The sequence below is a fragment of the Pygocentrus nattereri genome, chromosome 23, assembly GCF_015220715.1.
Source record: "Pygocentrus nattereri isolate fPygNat1 chromosome 23, fPygNat1.pri, whole genome shotgun sequence".
Lineage (NCBI taxonomy): Eukaryota > Metazoa > Chordata > Actinopteri > Characiformes > Serrasalmidae > Pygocentrus > Pygocentrus nattereri.
The window spans coordinates 13,237,213-13,252,839 of record NC_051233.1 but is presented as its reverse complement, the minus strand read 5'-3'; the positions used below and the strand labels follow the sequence as shown (position 1 = coordinate 13,252,839).

The following is a 15,627-nucleotide window of genomic DNA, read 5'->3' as shown; positions in this document are numbered from 1 at the left end:
ACTAAACTTTCTTAAAATCACCTTCTCAGGTCAATAACTTCAGGACTGTGTAATTCATTTTATTCTATGATCATGAACTTGCATCAGCCACACATTATAATGGAAGGTTTAATACAAAAGCATTTCACTTTATAAGTATGTTTTTTTTCTCCACATTCAAACGGAACTGAACCCAACATGAACCAACTACATTTATGATTCTGGTTCTAATTCACTTTGAAACTGCCTGGGAGACAGCTGGAGCCCTTATAATAACCAGGATTAAAACTTTTTGCTCATTTAAGCATCTAATTAGTTACGTTGCTTGCTAGCTAGCATCCCTTACACCCTGATATGAAACAATATACTGCACTGTTCTGCACACACATTTTTAACCTAACTGGTTTTAAATATAAATGTAATAGCGCTGGTTTAACACAAAGCATGTTTTCAGCATTTTTAAACTATTACAAATGTACACACACTATACAAGTGATCTTACAGATACGCTAAAGGAGAAACTGATTAACCACAAACCTGTCAGTGAAACTTGTGTGCGCTTATTTTACAATCAGATATGACTGTACACAACTCGAGTGAGAACGAGAGAGATAAGTGTGTGCAGTAGCAAGGGAACAAGACAAAGACTGACCGAGAACGTAAGCTATTGAGTGTGAGGCAGCGCAAAGAAAGCCGTATTCTTACTCCACAGAAGAGAAAAGACTCATATAATGACATTACAGGCCAATTACTTTGACCACCTTTGTCCCCTTGAGATCCTTTGTCCCCAGAGCCATCAGGCCCTTCAACTCTTCCCAGGGGGGCCAGAAGAGAAGAGCGAAGAGGGAAGAGGAGAGATGAGGACTAAATCTCATGTTAAATCACAAATTATAGGTCTTACATCTCAGGCTTAATCTTGTGTTTCTTTATCCATCTGCACAATCTGCACTTTCTACATACCTTATTGCGCATCTTGCACATTAGGACACTCCACACTAGACACTTTATTTTGGTACCAATATCTGAACATTTATTCTGTATTGTTATTATATGCCGTTACCTGCACCTCCTTGTAGTCATTATTGCACTGCGTCTTTTCATTTTAGGTTATAGATATTATCCCAGATTTTGTATTTTTCTGTTTGTATATATGCCTGTTATATTTTTTACACCCTTATTACTATTACTGTCCCGTGTTGTGTGACTGCTAAATTTCCTTCAGGATCAGTGAAGTACGTAAGTAAGTAAGTATGCAAGTCAGTAAGTCCGTATGTATATATCTATCTATCTATCTATCTATCTAGATATCTATCTATCTATCTCTCATCCTGTCACTCATCATACCTCAAGAGACAGAATGACAGGCCTTTAGCTCTCTAAGAGAGACAGAGACAACGACCAGCTGTCACGTCACAGCTACCTCTACTCTTAAAAGAATCTGTTAAATGGAAACGTACAGAAAATCTAAATGAACAAAAGGAATGAAGATCTGTAATTTATATGATGAATGCAAAATTGTTCAATAACTAAGTACCAATACATTTGACTGACATGCCAACATTATAAAAGTTCACCAAAGCAAATATAGCTTAAAGTAGACTATATTCTCTCTGCTAAGCTTCCTCCGCTTTATGAGCTTTGCATAATTATTGCAAAATTGCAGAGATGGTATCAGATAATCCTCCTATTTGCCTGTAAAAGTCCTTACAAAGAGTTAAAGAGTTCAGTAATACTTCAGAATGAAACTGGCTGGGAAATGATTAACACCTGTGCTCACATTAGACAAAACAACATTATATATATATAAAAATATGTAGCATGTAAAGAAGAAAATATACACCAACAGAAAATGCATGAGAGTCAAAGCATAAATGTATTTATAATAATGCATTAATAATGCTATTAAGTGTTTGACTAATACATTAAATGTTAATTAATCATTGTCTTTCAGTTGCAAACATATCCATTAACATAATTTTAAATACGTATGAATATAATAATGACTGTCTGAATGGACAATGACCAAACATGCTAGCCAATGCTTGCATTTCATAAACTGTGGATGCCTAGATGCTGTAATATTACAGTTACAATTAACATTAACAATGTTTTCTTACACTGCAGTATTTCACTGTATTTTGCCATAAAGTCTACCAGATAATCCCCATTCTCAACAGTTTATAACCCAAAAATATTATGTTAGCTATTACTAAGACAGTAGTTACTATGAATATACAAGTTCCAGCTTAGTTTTGGTCTTGCCAATTCATTAATAATGCTATGGTACCCCAGGTGGTCGCGAGGGTGTTGTTAACTGTTTGCTATGGTATTTCTGGTAGTTGCTAGGATGTTGTTGGGTGGTTACTATGGTATCTCTGGTGTTCCTACAGTGCTGTGAGGTGGTTAAGACTGTATTTAAAGTAGTTGCTAGGATGTTGCTTAGCAGTTGTTATGTAGTCCTACATGGATGCTAAGATGTTGCTAGTGTACTAGTGTATCTAGGTGACAAACAGAGAGAGGTGCAAATTCCCTTGGGCACATATTTCTACCATTTATTTCTTTCACAAAAACTTTTTTGACATTTAACAATCATTGTACAACTGATCAACCTGATCAAAAACCTGAATACAAGCTCGTCATCCCCAATCAGACCAAACACTGTGGAGGTTCAGTGTTGGTATCACAAAATGACATAACGAATAACAATTGTGTTGCGCACTGCAAAGCAATGTGCAAGCACTGCTAACTCATTTGCTCAATTCACACAAAGATGGACGAAACCTTTTAGCCTTACTGTCATCCTACATTATCATTCAATGGTGTGGATATTATTTTTGGCATGAATCCATTCGCAAAAACAGAAAAGAAAAAAAAAAAAAACATACACACTGGAAGACCACCACTACCCGCCTCAGCACAGTGGATTCCTGAAGGCACTTACTGTCGGTCGCCTCATCTCATCTTCTTCTTCAAGGGCAGCAAATGAATAGGAGAAGGAAAGCATTCGTTCCTGGGTTGGTGTTTTAAACATGACATAATGAAAGGAAATAAAGAAGAAAAGATGGAAACTATAGTAACCACAGCAACAAACAAACAATCTTCGCTGTCCCTGACCAGGGCTACACTGTGATTGTACTGTGATTGTTGAGCAAGAGAGAGGGACATAAAGAGAGAGAGACCCACCATTGAATGATTATGAGCAGCACCGCGTCATAATTCTATATATTACTGCATGACCTGTGGTCTGATTACAGGAAGAGCGTTCTAACACCCACTTAGCCGCCACACCCCCGTCCCCCCCTACCCCCCCCCCCTAAGTGAAGTTAGGCTTCACTGCTTTCAAGTAAATGTGTCCCAAAGTCAGAAAATCAGTGTGTAACATTAAGAATTGTCACTACTGAAACACATAATTTGCAATTAAATAAATTTTGTGCTTTGGTGAGAAATATTGACTTTGTCTGTAAAACTGTTCAAAGCTCTGTTTGAAGGCTTGCTAGCCATATACTGCCGAGTGTAACTCTGAATTATGCTCAAAATTAGCTAAAACAGTCATTCCCGAAACATTTGGGGTAGTATCATCAGGTTGAAGTGCCACAAATCAGATTTTTTGCCTCAGATCTGGTTTAGGGCTGTGTGGACACACAAATCTGATCTTTTCGAAAACAACCTGAGTCACTTTCATATGTGGTCCTAGATCGGATTTGTGGCCATACGACCTTAATGTGAACGCTCAGATCGGAATTCATGTGCTTTTTCTCACCATTGTGCATGCGCCATCATTCAGCGTTACCATGGCAGCAGCGGCAAACAGACGTTAAAGCCTGTAGAAAAGCAACACATCTCACCTTTTCTGCCGTCATCTTGCTTTAATAATGAACAGCTGAGAGCTGATCAGAGTTCACTGTCTTCAGAGCAAAGACTCGTTCTGCTTGTTAGTTTGTGCTGATTATGTACATGGTTCATTCAAATGACATTAATGAGTAGGATGTGTGCATGTAAGTCATTTCAGGACACCAGATCGTTCATATTAAGGACAGATTTTAATCAGTTACCTAAACAATTGTGAACCATGTAGTCCTGCATCTACAATCGTAAGACCGAATTGTACAGCGAGTGTATATACTAGAAAAAATGACTTAACAGCTTTGAGTTAGAGAAAAAGTTGTTTAAAATGGATGACATGACACCCTAGAAATACATAGGGATAAATGGACGTAAAAGCAATAACAATACGTTTTTAAATATGATTGTGATAAAAGTTTTGTAACCACATACAACCTTTTTTCTTTACCCCTCCTCTTTTTGGTTATGTTCTGATTGTTACATTTCTTTATTGAACACATCTATGTCTGCTTATAAAAAACTCAAAAAATACTTATTTGTCAAAAAAGAAAGTAGCACGAAGAGCTTTATTTTTCCTTTCAGAACCTGAAACTTTTTGAGTGCTTCTGGCTATAATATGGATGTTTGTAGCCCAGTCTGAGCCCCATTTGAGCTACTTTAGGAGATTCAAATCCTTTTAGATATAGCCAATCTGTCAGCTTGGTAGTTGCCATGCTAACACCATAGACAACTGTGACTGCTCAGACAGTTCATGTTTCCAGCCAAGTGTTGCAAAAATCAAAAAGTGGGTAAATAAAGCAATGCCATATTTTTGCCAAATGGGTGTACAAGATATCGCCAGTTATACATCTGGTTGAATACATTTATTGTCGTCTAAATAAATTGCATGAACAAATTGTGCTATGTGTGTAAAGGAATTTAGGCTATTTTCATACAGGAAAAATATAATAGTTCCTTCAGTTCCATTTATGTATTTAGTGTAATATTATTAATAATATAATACAATACTATTATTATGAATTATACTGAAACACTGCACTGATTCTTGGTGAAACCTGAGATTGTGTCCTGAATCGTTTCCTAAAGAATCAGAATCAAATCCTTTGAGTCCTTACCGGTGCATCTGAGATGGACACGCGTTTGGACTCTATGGTGGGCCTGCGGGCAGCCCGTGGGGATATATGGTGGTATCGTTCGGCTCCACCCCCCGCAGACAGGTATGTCCCTCTCTCCTGTAGAGACATCTTCCTGCCGGACAGGTGCGGTCGCTGTGGTGGGACTTTCCGGACCCCCGCCCCATTCCTTAGCCCGTTGGTTGATGGGTCCGTTATGGTGATGGCAGCCATCTTATCAGCCAGCTCGGACTGGGAGAAGGGTTCGGGGTCGGGGTCAGGCTCCGTCCCCATGCAGCCAGGATCGCTACTCATCGCCATGACGATGGGGCTACAGGAGGAGGAGCTTGCAGACAGGGAGCGAGAGGGGTGTGTGGAGTGTTTTCATCAACTGCTCACCCCTACCCCTCCTGTAGTCAGAGTGAGCTAGCGAGAGAGAGACAGACAGAGAGAGAGAGAGAGAAAGAGAAAGAGAGAGAGGGAGAGAGAGAAAGAGAGAGAGAGAGAAAGAGAGAGAAAGAGAGAGAGAAAGAAAGAAAGAAAGAAAGAAAGAAAGAAAGAAAGAAAGAAAGAAAGAAAGAAAGAGAGAGAGAGAGAGAGAGAGAGAGAGAGAGAGAGAGAAAAACACATACATAATCAATTAATACAGTTTCATTTAATTGAGAGTGCTTTACTAGCATGACAAACAATGGAACATTTGCATTTCCAACTTCAGTTTATAAACTGTTGGAATATTAAAGGCCATATTCTACATTTTATTTTCTTCCCTGAAGCCCGCTTATAATGTTTGTGTAGGTTTATGTAGCAATAGCAATCATAATTATTTTTTACATTTTCCAACCTCTCTTTTTCTCTTAGAATTAAAAAGGCTTTTAAACTGCAGCTTTAAGACTGTTATATCACTGGTGACCCACGACTGTTTGAGCTATGCCTTCAGTCCAGGTCATTTAAATTCAGGTCATTATCCAGATATTGGAAAACTTGTAGAGGACCTTTCATGTTTTATAAAGAACACTAAACAACCAAAGTAAGAGAGTGAAAGTATACAAACAGTTGTATGCAAACGTTCAGTCACCTTTCGCCAAATGAAAAGATTGAAAGAGCTGTTAAGCTTAGGGTGGATCTATTACATTTGGGGTTGTGTGGCACAGGAAACATTTTATGGGTAGATGGAAGAATGGATTCCTAAATATCCACAAATTCTGGAAGCAAACATGACCCACTCAGTCAACAAACTGAAGCTGAAACAAGGCTGGCTTCTACAACAGGACACAATACCTCAAACTTCACCACGAACTACTTCAAGAATCACAAGCTGAAGCTTTTGGAATGACTTCACCTCACTTGATCAGCACTGAAATCTGTGGGTAGATCTTGCAAAAGAGTCCAAGAATTTTGCAGAACTGGAAGTGTAAAGCAGGAAGAGGGGGTGAAAATTTCTATAACAAGGACAGGAAGACTAGATGTCTACAAAAAAGTGTTTGCAAGCTATGATGTCTGCCTAAGGGGAGGGAGATGTCACAAAGTCCAAAATTCTGCATATGCCACAATTACTATATTTTGTTATTTAGGCTTCTCAAATATAAAATGGCTGTGCACTTACGTTTACAAAAATATCTTTTTGTATTTACAAAATACTGTCTGCTACAGAGGTTTTCACTTCAAAAATCAAAACATAATATATTATTCAGCCAGGAGTGCCCAAAATTTATCACTTTTAGAAATCAAATAGCAAATAGAATTTGGAGTGCAAGCTTATGTATGTGTGTAAATCATTACCGCATGATTTTTTTAACATTTTTGCAATATAAGTGAGAACATGGGCTGCGCTGACAGAGTGGATCAATTTAAATTTTATATACAGCGCAAGTCTGATGTAATTAGACTGGCAGGAACGTAGTGGTGCCTAATATTATAACAGTATCAACAGCGGTGACAGCTCATAAGCTGGGCTTGAACACTGCTCTCCAACATGCAAAGTGAGTTAGCCACTCTGCTACAGAGCCAATTTAAAATACAAACATATCCAGTTTGTCCAGTTCTTTTGAGCAAAGCTCAAAAACTATTCTATTTTTAATCAACTGTTTATGAAGCAGCAATGGCTACTGTTACAACAAAAGAGCAGCTTTTAAAGGAGTTAATATACACCAACAAGCCAAAACATTATGAGCACTCATAAATCAAATAAATAACATTGATTATCTCATAACAACAGAGCTTGTCAAGGTCTGGAATCCATCAGACAGTAAGTGACTGAGAAAAGTCAGTTCTCATGGTGAACGTTTTGGATGCTGGAGAAACAGGCATGTGTGAAGACCTGAGGGACAAATCATTTTGGCCAGATGACTGGGTTGGAGCATCTCAAAAATGGCAAGGCTGGTCCACAGTTGTGAATAACTACCGAAAGTGGTTCAAGGCTCATGAACGCGCAAGAGCAACAAAGGTTATCCTACCTGATTCAAACTGACAGAAGGACTACTCTGTCACAAGTCAAAATATATTTTAATGATGGTTAAGCAACGACAGAAAACATAGTGCATCACACTCTGGCTGAGCCCAGAACCCTGGGTCTGGGAATAAAGTGTCACCAAATTGAACATTGCTGCGGCCAGGTATATCCCTTCACAGCAATGGTATTCCCAGATGGCAGTGGCCTCTTTCAGTAAGACAGTGCATCCTACCACACTGCATACACTGATAGGGAATGGATTGAGCAACATGATAAAAATCCCCAGATATCAATCTGATTGGGCATCTGTTGAATGTGCTGGAATAACAAGTCTAAACCACGGTGGCTCCAGCCCGCAACTTACAGGACCTGCTGCCAACGTCATGGTGCAAGATACCACAGGATACCTTCAGAAACTTTGGTTGGTCAGGGCTGTTTTGGCGGCACATAGAGAACAACTAGCAGGGAGGTAGTCATAATGTTTTGGCACATCTGTGTATATTTTATTGTTTTTTGCACCTATATTAGACTTTACAACACAGACAAAACCAAAATTATAGTCTGTACTTGGTGGCACCCAGTCACACTACTTCATTTATATTTTAACTTGTCTTATATTGTCCTATTTTCTGTCCATATTGTGCAGGCCTAGTGTGGATGTATTGAATTTTTCGGATGACATGGCCATTAATTTTCTAGCATCCTTACGAACAGTACAACAGAACAGTACAACCCGTCATGGATTATGTAACCACTTTGCATTTCTGTGGTCAGTACAGCAGCCAGATGTGCTCTGGTACTCTGCTCGAACACAGGTGGAAATGAACTCTCTGTCCTCAGTTACAACTGCTTCAATTTATCTTTCTCTCTGCTTCGGTACTCTGCAGCCAGCCTCCTTCCCGCCCTCTTTGCTGAAAGCGAGAAAAGAAGTCCTAAATAAATGCTATTATGAAGATTATATTGTCTGTGGCTGGAGGATAAATGAAGGCTTGTTGTGTAACCACTCTCACTCTCTTAGCTATTACAGTCATTACAGGGACGGCGTGAATTCTGCCACTGCCAGACGAAGTCATCTACACATGATCGGCTAATTGGAAAAAACGTGTCTGAGAGAACTTTGCCTGGAGAAGTGAAATAATGAAGATTAAGTGCAGCAGATGAAAGTGTGTGTGTGTGTGTGTGTGTGTGTGTGTGTGTGTGTGTGTGTGTGTGTGTGTGTGTGTGTGTGTGTGTGTGCTCTCAAGTATTCTTGCTCTCCAAAATTCATGCATATTTTTACTCTGTGGGACACTACCTTTGACTTCATATTAAGCCAAAGGCACAGTATGGGTGTGATTGATGGGTGTGATCGAGGCTGAGAAATCCTACATGTTGGTGCAATTACCAAGCTAATTTGCTAACCATAAACAGTAGTCATAAATGTGAACAATGTGTTATACCAATGAGTATAGTGCTGCACACTGATCTGTAAAAAAAAACAACAAAAAAAAAAACAATGTAAATTACCAGCATAGCAGACAAGTGTGAGGTGATTTGTGTGCAGCTGTGGTTGGCCAGGGAGCTAACACAGCAGTTGTAAAGCTGTAAAACAGAGCAAAAGCACAAAACCACCTCCTTGTATCTACACTCATGGTCCATTTTATCAGCTTCGTTTACCACATAGCTGCACTTTGTATTTCTACTATTACAGACTGTAGTCCCCTACATTCCCCCAGGACCCCTACAGTACCACCAAAGAACAGGTATTATTTGGGTGGTGGATCATTCTAAGCACTGCAGTGACACTGATGTGTTGGATCAGACACAGCAGTGCTACTGAAGTTCTTAAACACTGTGTCCACTCACTGTTGACTCTATGTGACACACCTACCGTGTTGATCCAACTTGTGGATTTAAAGTCAGAGACAGTAGCTCATCTGCTGCAACAGTTGTTGTTGGTCATCCTTTAGTTCTTCATCAGTGCTCAGAGTACTCTGCTCACAGGATGTTGTTGGCTGGGTATATATGGCTGGTGGACTATTCTCAGTCCAGCAGTGACAATGAGGTATTTAAAAAGCATTGCTGGGTCTGATCCACTCCATTTTCTGCTACATGGTATCGGATTGGTGTCGTCTCTGATTGGCACTGGAGTTTACTTATTAAGTACTTTATAAGTAGAAATTATAACAGTCAACCATAAATGTTCATTTCACACCTTAAATCTTTATCTCTCTGCAGCCAGTACCTTTATTATTGTCAGGGCATCCTGAACACAGCCTGTCTGCTTTCAGACTACTCAACATTTGACAGCAAGACGCATCCTGCAAGTAGTCAACCACAACAGCTAAGCTGTGTCACAGAGTGACCAATTACCTCAGCCCTGTCCATCTGGCCCTGTCCACCTTCCGTTCGCTCTTGTTTCTGTGGTGATCACAGACATCATTCAGTTCACTGAAGGAGAATCAAAGCAGTACTGGACAGCTGGTTGAGCCATTGTTCCCCAGATAAAAAGACACAAAAGGAATGCTCTTCAAATAGACAGCCTGATAGAGCTAGAGAGAGAAGCAGAGGGCAGGGGATATACAGAGAGAGCAAGAGAGAGAGAGAGAGAGAGAGAGATAGCAAGAGACTGAGAGGAGAGAATGGCTAAAGAAATGGAGATATACAGATGGGAAAGGAGGGAAAAAAAGAAAGAATGAAAGAGAAAGAATTCACAAGAGAGAGAGAGAGAGAGAGAGAGAGAGAGAGAGAGAGAGAGAGAGAGAGAGACCATAAGAAGGCAAAAACAGCACAAGAGAATGAAAGATATAGCGAGACAAAAAGAGAGAGCAACAGATATACAGAGAGAGAGAAGAAAAAAATGAGGAGAGAAAGACTAAAAGAGAAAGAGCAAGAAACAAGAGAGTAAGAGATACAGATATATACAGAGAGGGAGAAGGAGAGAGAGAGAGAGAGATGATGGATTACATAAACTCATTAACCCACCTTCAAGCCTCTTCAGCCACTTCTCATCAGGAATTAATACTAATCAATTTGTGCTGTGCAGAACCAAATTACTGTCACAGTGCAGGACACAAACGACCACGCACCAATCTGGCCAATCAGCAGAACAAGGTAAATCGAATGACGCAAATGCAACTAAAAGAAAAATAAAAGATCCGTCTATCACAGCAGACCTGCTCCTGGCCGCCTACAGGCAGGAAAAAAAAACAGATGGCCTGAATGACTAAGCAGAGAGGGCAGTTTTAAAAAAGACACAATGTTCAAACTTCTAACACAAATGGCAGGGGACCCACTCTCAATTAGACAGATTTAGGGCATGCCAAGTATTTCCTGTCTCGCTCCCTCTCTCTCTCTCTCACTCTGCTCATACGCTCAAGGTTACCCAAAAACACACAGAGCATTTAGAGCTCCTTTCATTCCCCGCGTTCCCTGGAGTGCTTCGGATTTCAAGACAAATATGTGGAACCTCAGACTCGTAGCAGGCCGGTTGCCTTCATGCATCATTGTTCCAGTCACAGATTGCTTTTCCATCTCTCCGTTACAGGTCATTTTGGGCAAGGCAATACAGTCACCGAGTAAAGAGGTCTAACAGAGGACCCATAAAACATTCAGCCAGCAATTACTGTTTCAGGCAAAATCACTGTGCTTGTCAACAGAAGCTGTAGCATGATCTCATGATGTTTACAATACCAAACAGGGGAAAAAAATTGTATAATATTTTTTTCTGTATTTCTAAATATGGCTGATTACTGCATTTGTCCAGTTCTTTCAGCATCTATTTACTTCGGTTCATATCAGAGACGCATTGTCTCTCACAAACATTCTGCTAGCAATGAGCTAACCTCCATAGCAGTGTGAAAATGTCCTTCAGACAAACTTTCTGTCAGTTAGCAATGAGCTAACCTCCATAGCAGTGTTAAAATGTCCTTCAGACAAACTTTGTCAGTTAGCAATGAGCTAACCTCCATAGCAGTGTTAAAATGTCCTTCAGACAAACTTTGTCAGTTAGCAATGAGCTAACCTCCATAACAATGAGAAAATGTCCTTCAGACAAACTTTGTCAGTTAGCAATGAGCTAACCTCCATAGCAGTGTTAAAATGTCCTTCAGACAAACTTTGTCAGCTAGCAATAAACTAACCTCCATAACAATGAGAAAATGTCCTTCAGACAAACTTTCTGTCAGTTAGCAATGAGCTCACCTCCACAACAGTGGGAAAATGGCCTTCAGATAAACTTTGTCAGTTAGCAATGAGCTAATTCTATAGCAGCAAGTTAAAATGCCCTTCTTTTTTATGGTTGGGGCCCAAAGAGTATTTTACAGGATTGGTACCCCTCACCTATCAAAACAAAATTATTCATGTTCCATAATTAACCATAATTTTATGTTCATTATTGTTGTGGCATATATGAATAGTGTATATAAGTACATATTTATTTACAGTCGTCATTATATAATAACTCGTCATTATATAATAACAATACTTTCAGAACTTCTGATTCAACTGATTACTGCATTTGTTCAGTTCTTTTAAGCAGTCCTGTATGTCTGTTCATATCAGCTAGCAACGAGCTACCCTCCATAGCAGCATGTAAAAATGCCCTGCGGACAAACATCTGGTCAGTTAACAACTAAGTTAAAATATCCTTCCTTTTTCTTTGTTGTGGCCTGAACAGCATTTTACAGGCTTTGATTATTGGTACTTCTAAAAATTACATTTAAAAACAAAAATATTTATGCTTCAATATTATTGCAGTTGAAAATCTATCCAGTAGGTGGCATGTATCAGTAGCCTATAGTGGTGATAGCAGTTATGGTGTAAAATGTGTGGATAAGTTTTTTGTATCTACAGCACGGTCTGGCTTTAGACACCTGAGAAAATAATACGTAAAGCCATTTAACTGGGCAGTATGTGTTAATTTGTTTAAAAAATGCAAATATTAGAATAAATAAGAATAAACATGTGAACAAAACGTTTTGGACTAATGTATGACAGTGCGTTACCTTGACCATTTCCAGAGCTCTACTGGGGTTGGTCAAATGAAATTTTGTTCTATGGTAGAGTTCAATTCTTCAGCCCCCCCAGTGGGAACTGACTTTTAATAAATACAATCAAATATTTTTCCTTCAAACTCTGCTGTGTCCTAGTTACAACTGGTGAAATGTTGAGCTGCTAGCAAGCAAAGAGGGGTAACAGAGCAGCACAAGTGCCTCAAAAAAAAGAAACTTGTAGATTTTTTGCTTGCTAAGCTATAAAGAAAAAATTCAGTTCACTTCGTTTTAGTGAATCTCTTCCACATTTGCATCAAAATTATTGAAGAAAAAAAATGTATAGTTCAACTGAGCATCCACAAACTGCCTTTTATGGCCAATGTGGAAAGAGATTAAAGTATACGCTACTATTCTACAGTGTTATACATAAAGCACCACTCTTCCTATCTGATATTGTTCTGGCCTTCCATCCATCCATCCATCCATCTATTTTCTAAGCCACTTCTCCATCAGGGTCGCGGGGGGGGCCGGGGGTGCTGGAGCCTATCCCAGCAGTCATCGGGCGGAAGGCAGGATACACTCTGGACAGGTCGCCAGTCCATCGCAGGGCAGACTGCATGTAAACTCAAACACATATACTGAAAGACAGCAGTAGTGACCGAAATCACCCTCACAAAAAAAAAAAAAAACATCCACTCCAGACCTGGAACATCATTCATCATTTCTCTCCCCTCAGAGAAAAGCATCTCCACTGAAAGAGGATAAAATCATTTCCCGTACTTTCCATTGCACAAGTGCAGGTTGTGTAACACGAACGTCTTTGGTGACCGATCGGTAGGAGAGAATGCTGTGACCCTCCAACTGCACTTCATTCTCAACAGGTGGTCGTCCCGTTGCCCCTGACAACCAGTCATGCCAAGCCAACTCTGATGTACGCACAAATTGCAGGCTGTGCTTTCACCTGAGCTCATTTCCTACCTCGTTCTGATTCAGACCTATTAGAGCAGACTCAAACAGTAATTAAAAAGAAATGGAGGCAAGGCAAATCTGCCAGATTCAGACCTATGTGGAGAGTTTTATAAGAATGTGAGCGCCAACAAGGGGTGGATTTTTCAATAAGAGCCCACTTGTCATTGGCTTCGCTAGCCTAAGTGAGCAAATTAGCTAGAGTTGCACAATGTAGCAGAAAGTTCAATTACTTCTCAATACTGCAATGTGCTTCGTGAAAATGTTAAAGCAAACATCTAACAGTGAATCAAAGGTAAGACACGACTGGCCTATGAAACATTTTTTATGCCCACCATGGCAGTATGTATCTGGCTTTGGTGATGAGGTGTTTAGGTTTGTTGCATTGTTATTCCTTGTCTTTGCACATCTCAGCTGTCCGACTGTATCTCAGTCAGGTCATCTGCTTTGTGGGACAATAGGGGACATTAGCGCATTTCGAAGTTATATCTACTAAACTGTTTTCTGCCTATGCTACTTTTTCAAACTAGCAAAATAATGCATTAGAGGTCGGGTGCAAATATTTGATGAGATAAATTTGATAATTAAAATCTTTTAAAATTAAACAGCAAATTCAGCAACTGATACTTTTACCAGTTTTCATGAACGTGCTTGCTTCAGTGCATCAGGAAACAAAGTGTTGTTTTGTTTATCAAGCCAGACAATAGGGTGCAGAAGCAGCACCTCTACAGAGAACGAGATGAGCTGCCTGCGCATTTCACAAAAACAGTGATTTATGGTCAGCCTTTTTTCATGTTAGTTAGATGGTACTTCCTTGTAAAAGCAGCGGTGATATCTCGACAGTGGTCAGAAATCAGGCTCTGTTCCAGTCTGTATTAGAGCTCTAATCTGAGGGGTGATGATGTCAGTTTAAAGTGCATGATGTAGCCCAAATGCTTTTCCTACTGCTCCAGACTGCTAGCTAGCCACTCTGCTTCACATTTATTTCAAAGAATAAATTATAGCGAGCCGCCCAGCTGAAGAAGAAAGAAACTGCACCCGGCATTACAATTACAGCAGAATTTTCCACATACTCATGCATAACATGGTTTTTGAGCAGCTTAAACCTAAAGAATTCAAAAAGAACCTAAAACATGGTCACCCTCTTGCTCACTGAGAGGGAGGTCACCAAAAATCTATTTTCAGTTTTAAGACAATGTGGTAAAATGATCTCCAGGACTTCTTGGATTAGCATTGTTTGCTACTCATAACTGACATTCATGAGGCAGGCAAAAAGTCATTAAATTTAGTGTAGATTACAGGAAACCAAGAATTTTGTCTTTGAATGGTTATGGTATGGGATGGGGATGTGAGCCAACACACTTAATACATTCAGCTAATACAGCATTGGAACAGCCATTAAGACTGCAATCAGGGACTGTCATCAATTCCGAGCTAACCAGGGCATAGTAATGGTAGTGAAATGAAGGCTGTGTTTCAGTTTAGCTGCAGTTTCTGGTGATTTAAGTGTTTGTCAGAGCAGAGCTGTTCCAAATAAACTGCTGGGCTTCAAAGACGTTCTGATAGCAATCACTGGGTGTGCATTTCGAATGTATTTGATTACGCTAATGTATCATCTACTCCTATCTGTCATCTTTATGTAAAAGATCTTTCACTGCAAGGCCTCCCTCTGTTGCTTCACTCAGTTCATCCCCCCTTTCCTCACACAATCCCTCTTACATTAGCTCCATTAAGGCTTTCCAGAAGCAACACACACAATATCGCCGCAACAGCTACTTGACAAAGTCAATTAAACACCAGTGACATTGAAAGTCAGGAGATAAAGCAGCAATGCCAATCTAAGACTGCACTCTGTCTTTAAGTAAAGACTATAAGTAAAGACTACTTAAATCTGGAAGTCTTCCATTATGAATATGAGAACACTCTTCTTAAGAATGTTGTAGTCATGTTCCTCAGTTCTTCAATGGCTTTTTGAAGTAGATGGACTACAAAGAATTCTGTAAGATATGAAGCATTAGATGAGACAGAGGCTTTGCAGTCAAAGCAGTTCACATAACGATGACTCATGAGGAAAAAGACACAGTGATGTAAATGAAAATGCATTTGAAATGCACCCAGACTGAGGCTTATTAGATCACTTTCAGTGCACAGTAATTCATTTGCAGCCGCTTTGACAAACACTAATGTCACTAGAAACTGCAGCTCATCTTAGACACAGTGTCACAGTCATCTTGCACTGAAAATGTAAGAGAAATAGCTTTATTCTCATTTTCCTCAACAACATCCTCCTTGCTCATTTTCCTGG

The 15,627-nt window shown here is 39.6% G+C and overlaps 1 protein-coding gene across 8 annotated transcripts in view; it reads right to left on the bottom strand.

Annotated features, from left to right (window-relative positions):
• Positions 1-15,627, bottom strand: part of camkk1a (calcium/calmodulin-dependent protein kinase kinase 1, alpha a) — a 145,289-nt gene that overhangs the window by 66,738 nt on the left and 62,924 nt on the right. For 7 of the 8 annotated variants that reach the window (XM_017701727.2, XM_037533128.1, XM_017701724.2 and 4 more), the window contains one exon: positions 4,938-5,360. In XM_017701727.2, the coding sequence (XP_017557216.1) occupies positions 4,938-5,255 (318 nt within the window). In that variant the 5' untranslated portion in view covers positions 5,256-5,360. Of the gene's footprint in view, positions 1-4,937; positions 5,361-10,347; positions 10,369-15,627 lie in introns of those variants that run through there. The other variant, XM_017701725.2, reaches the window with a different exon arrangement.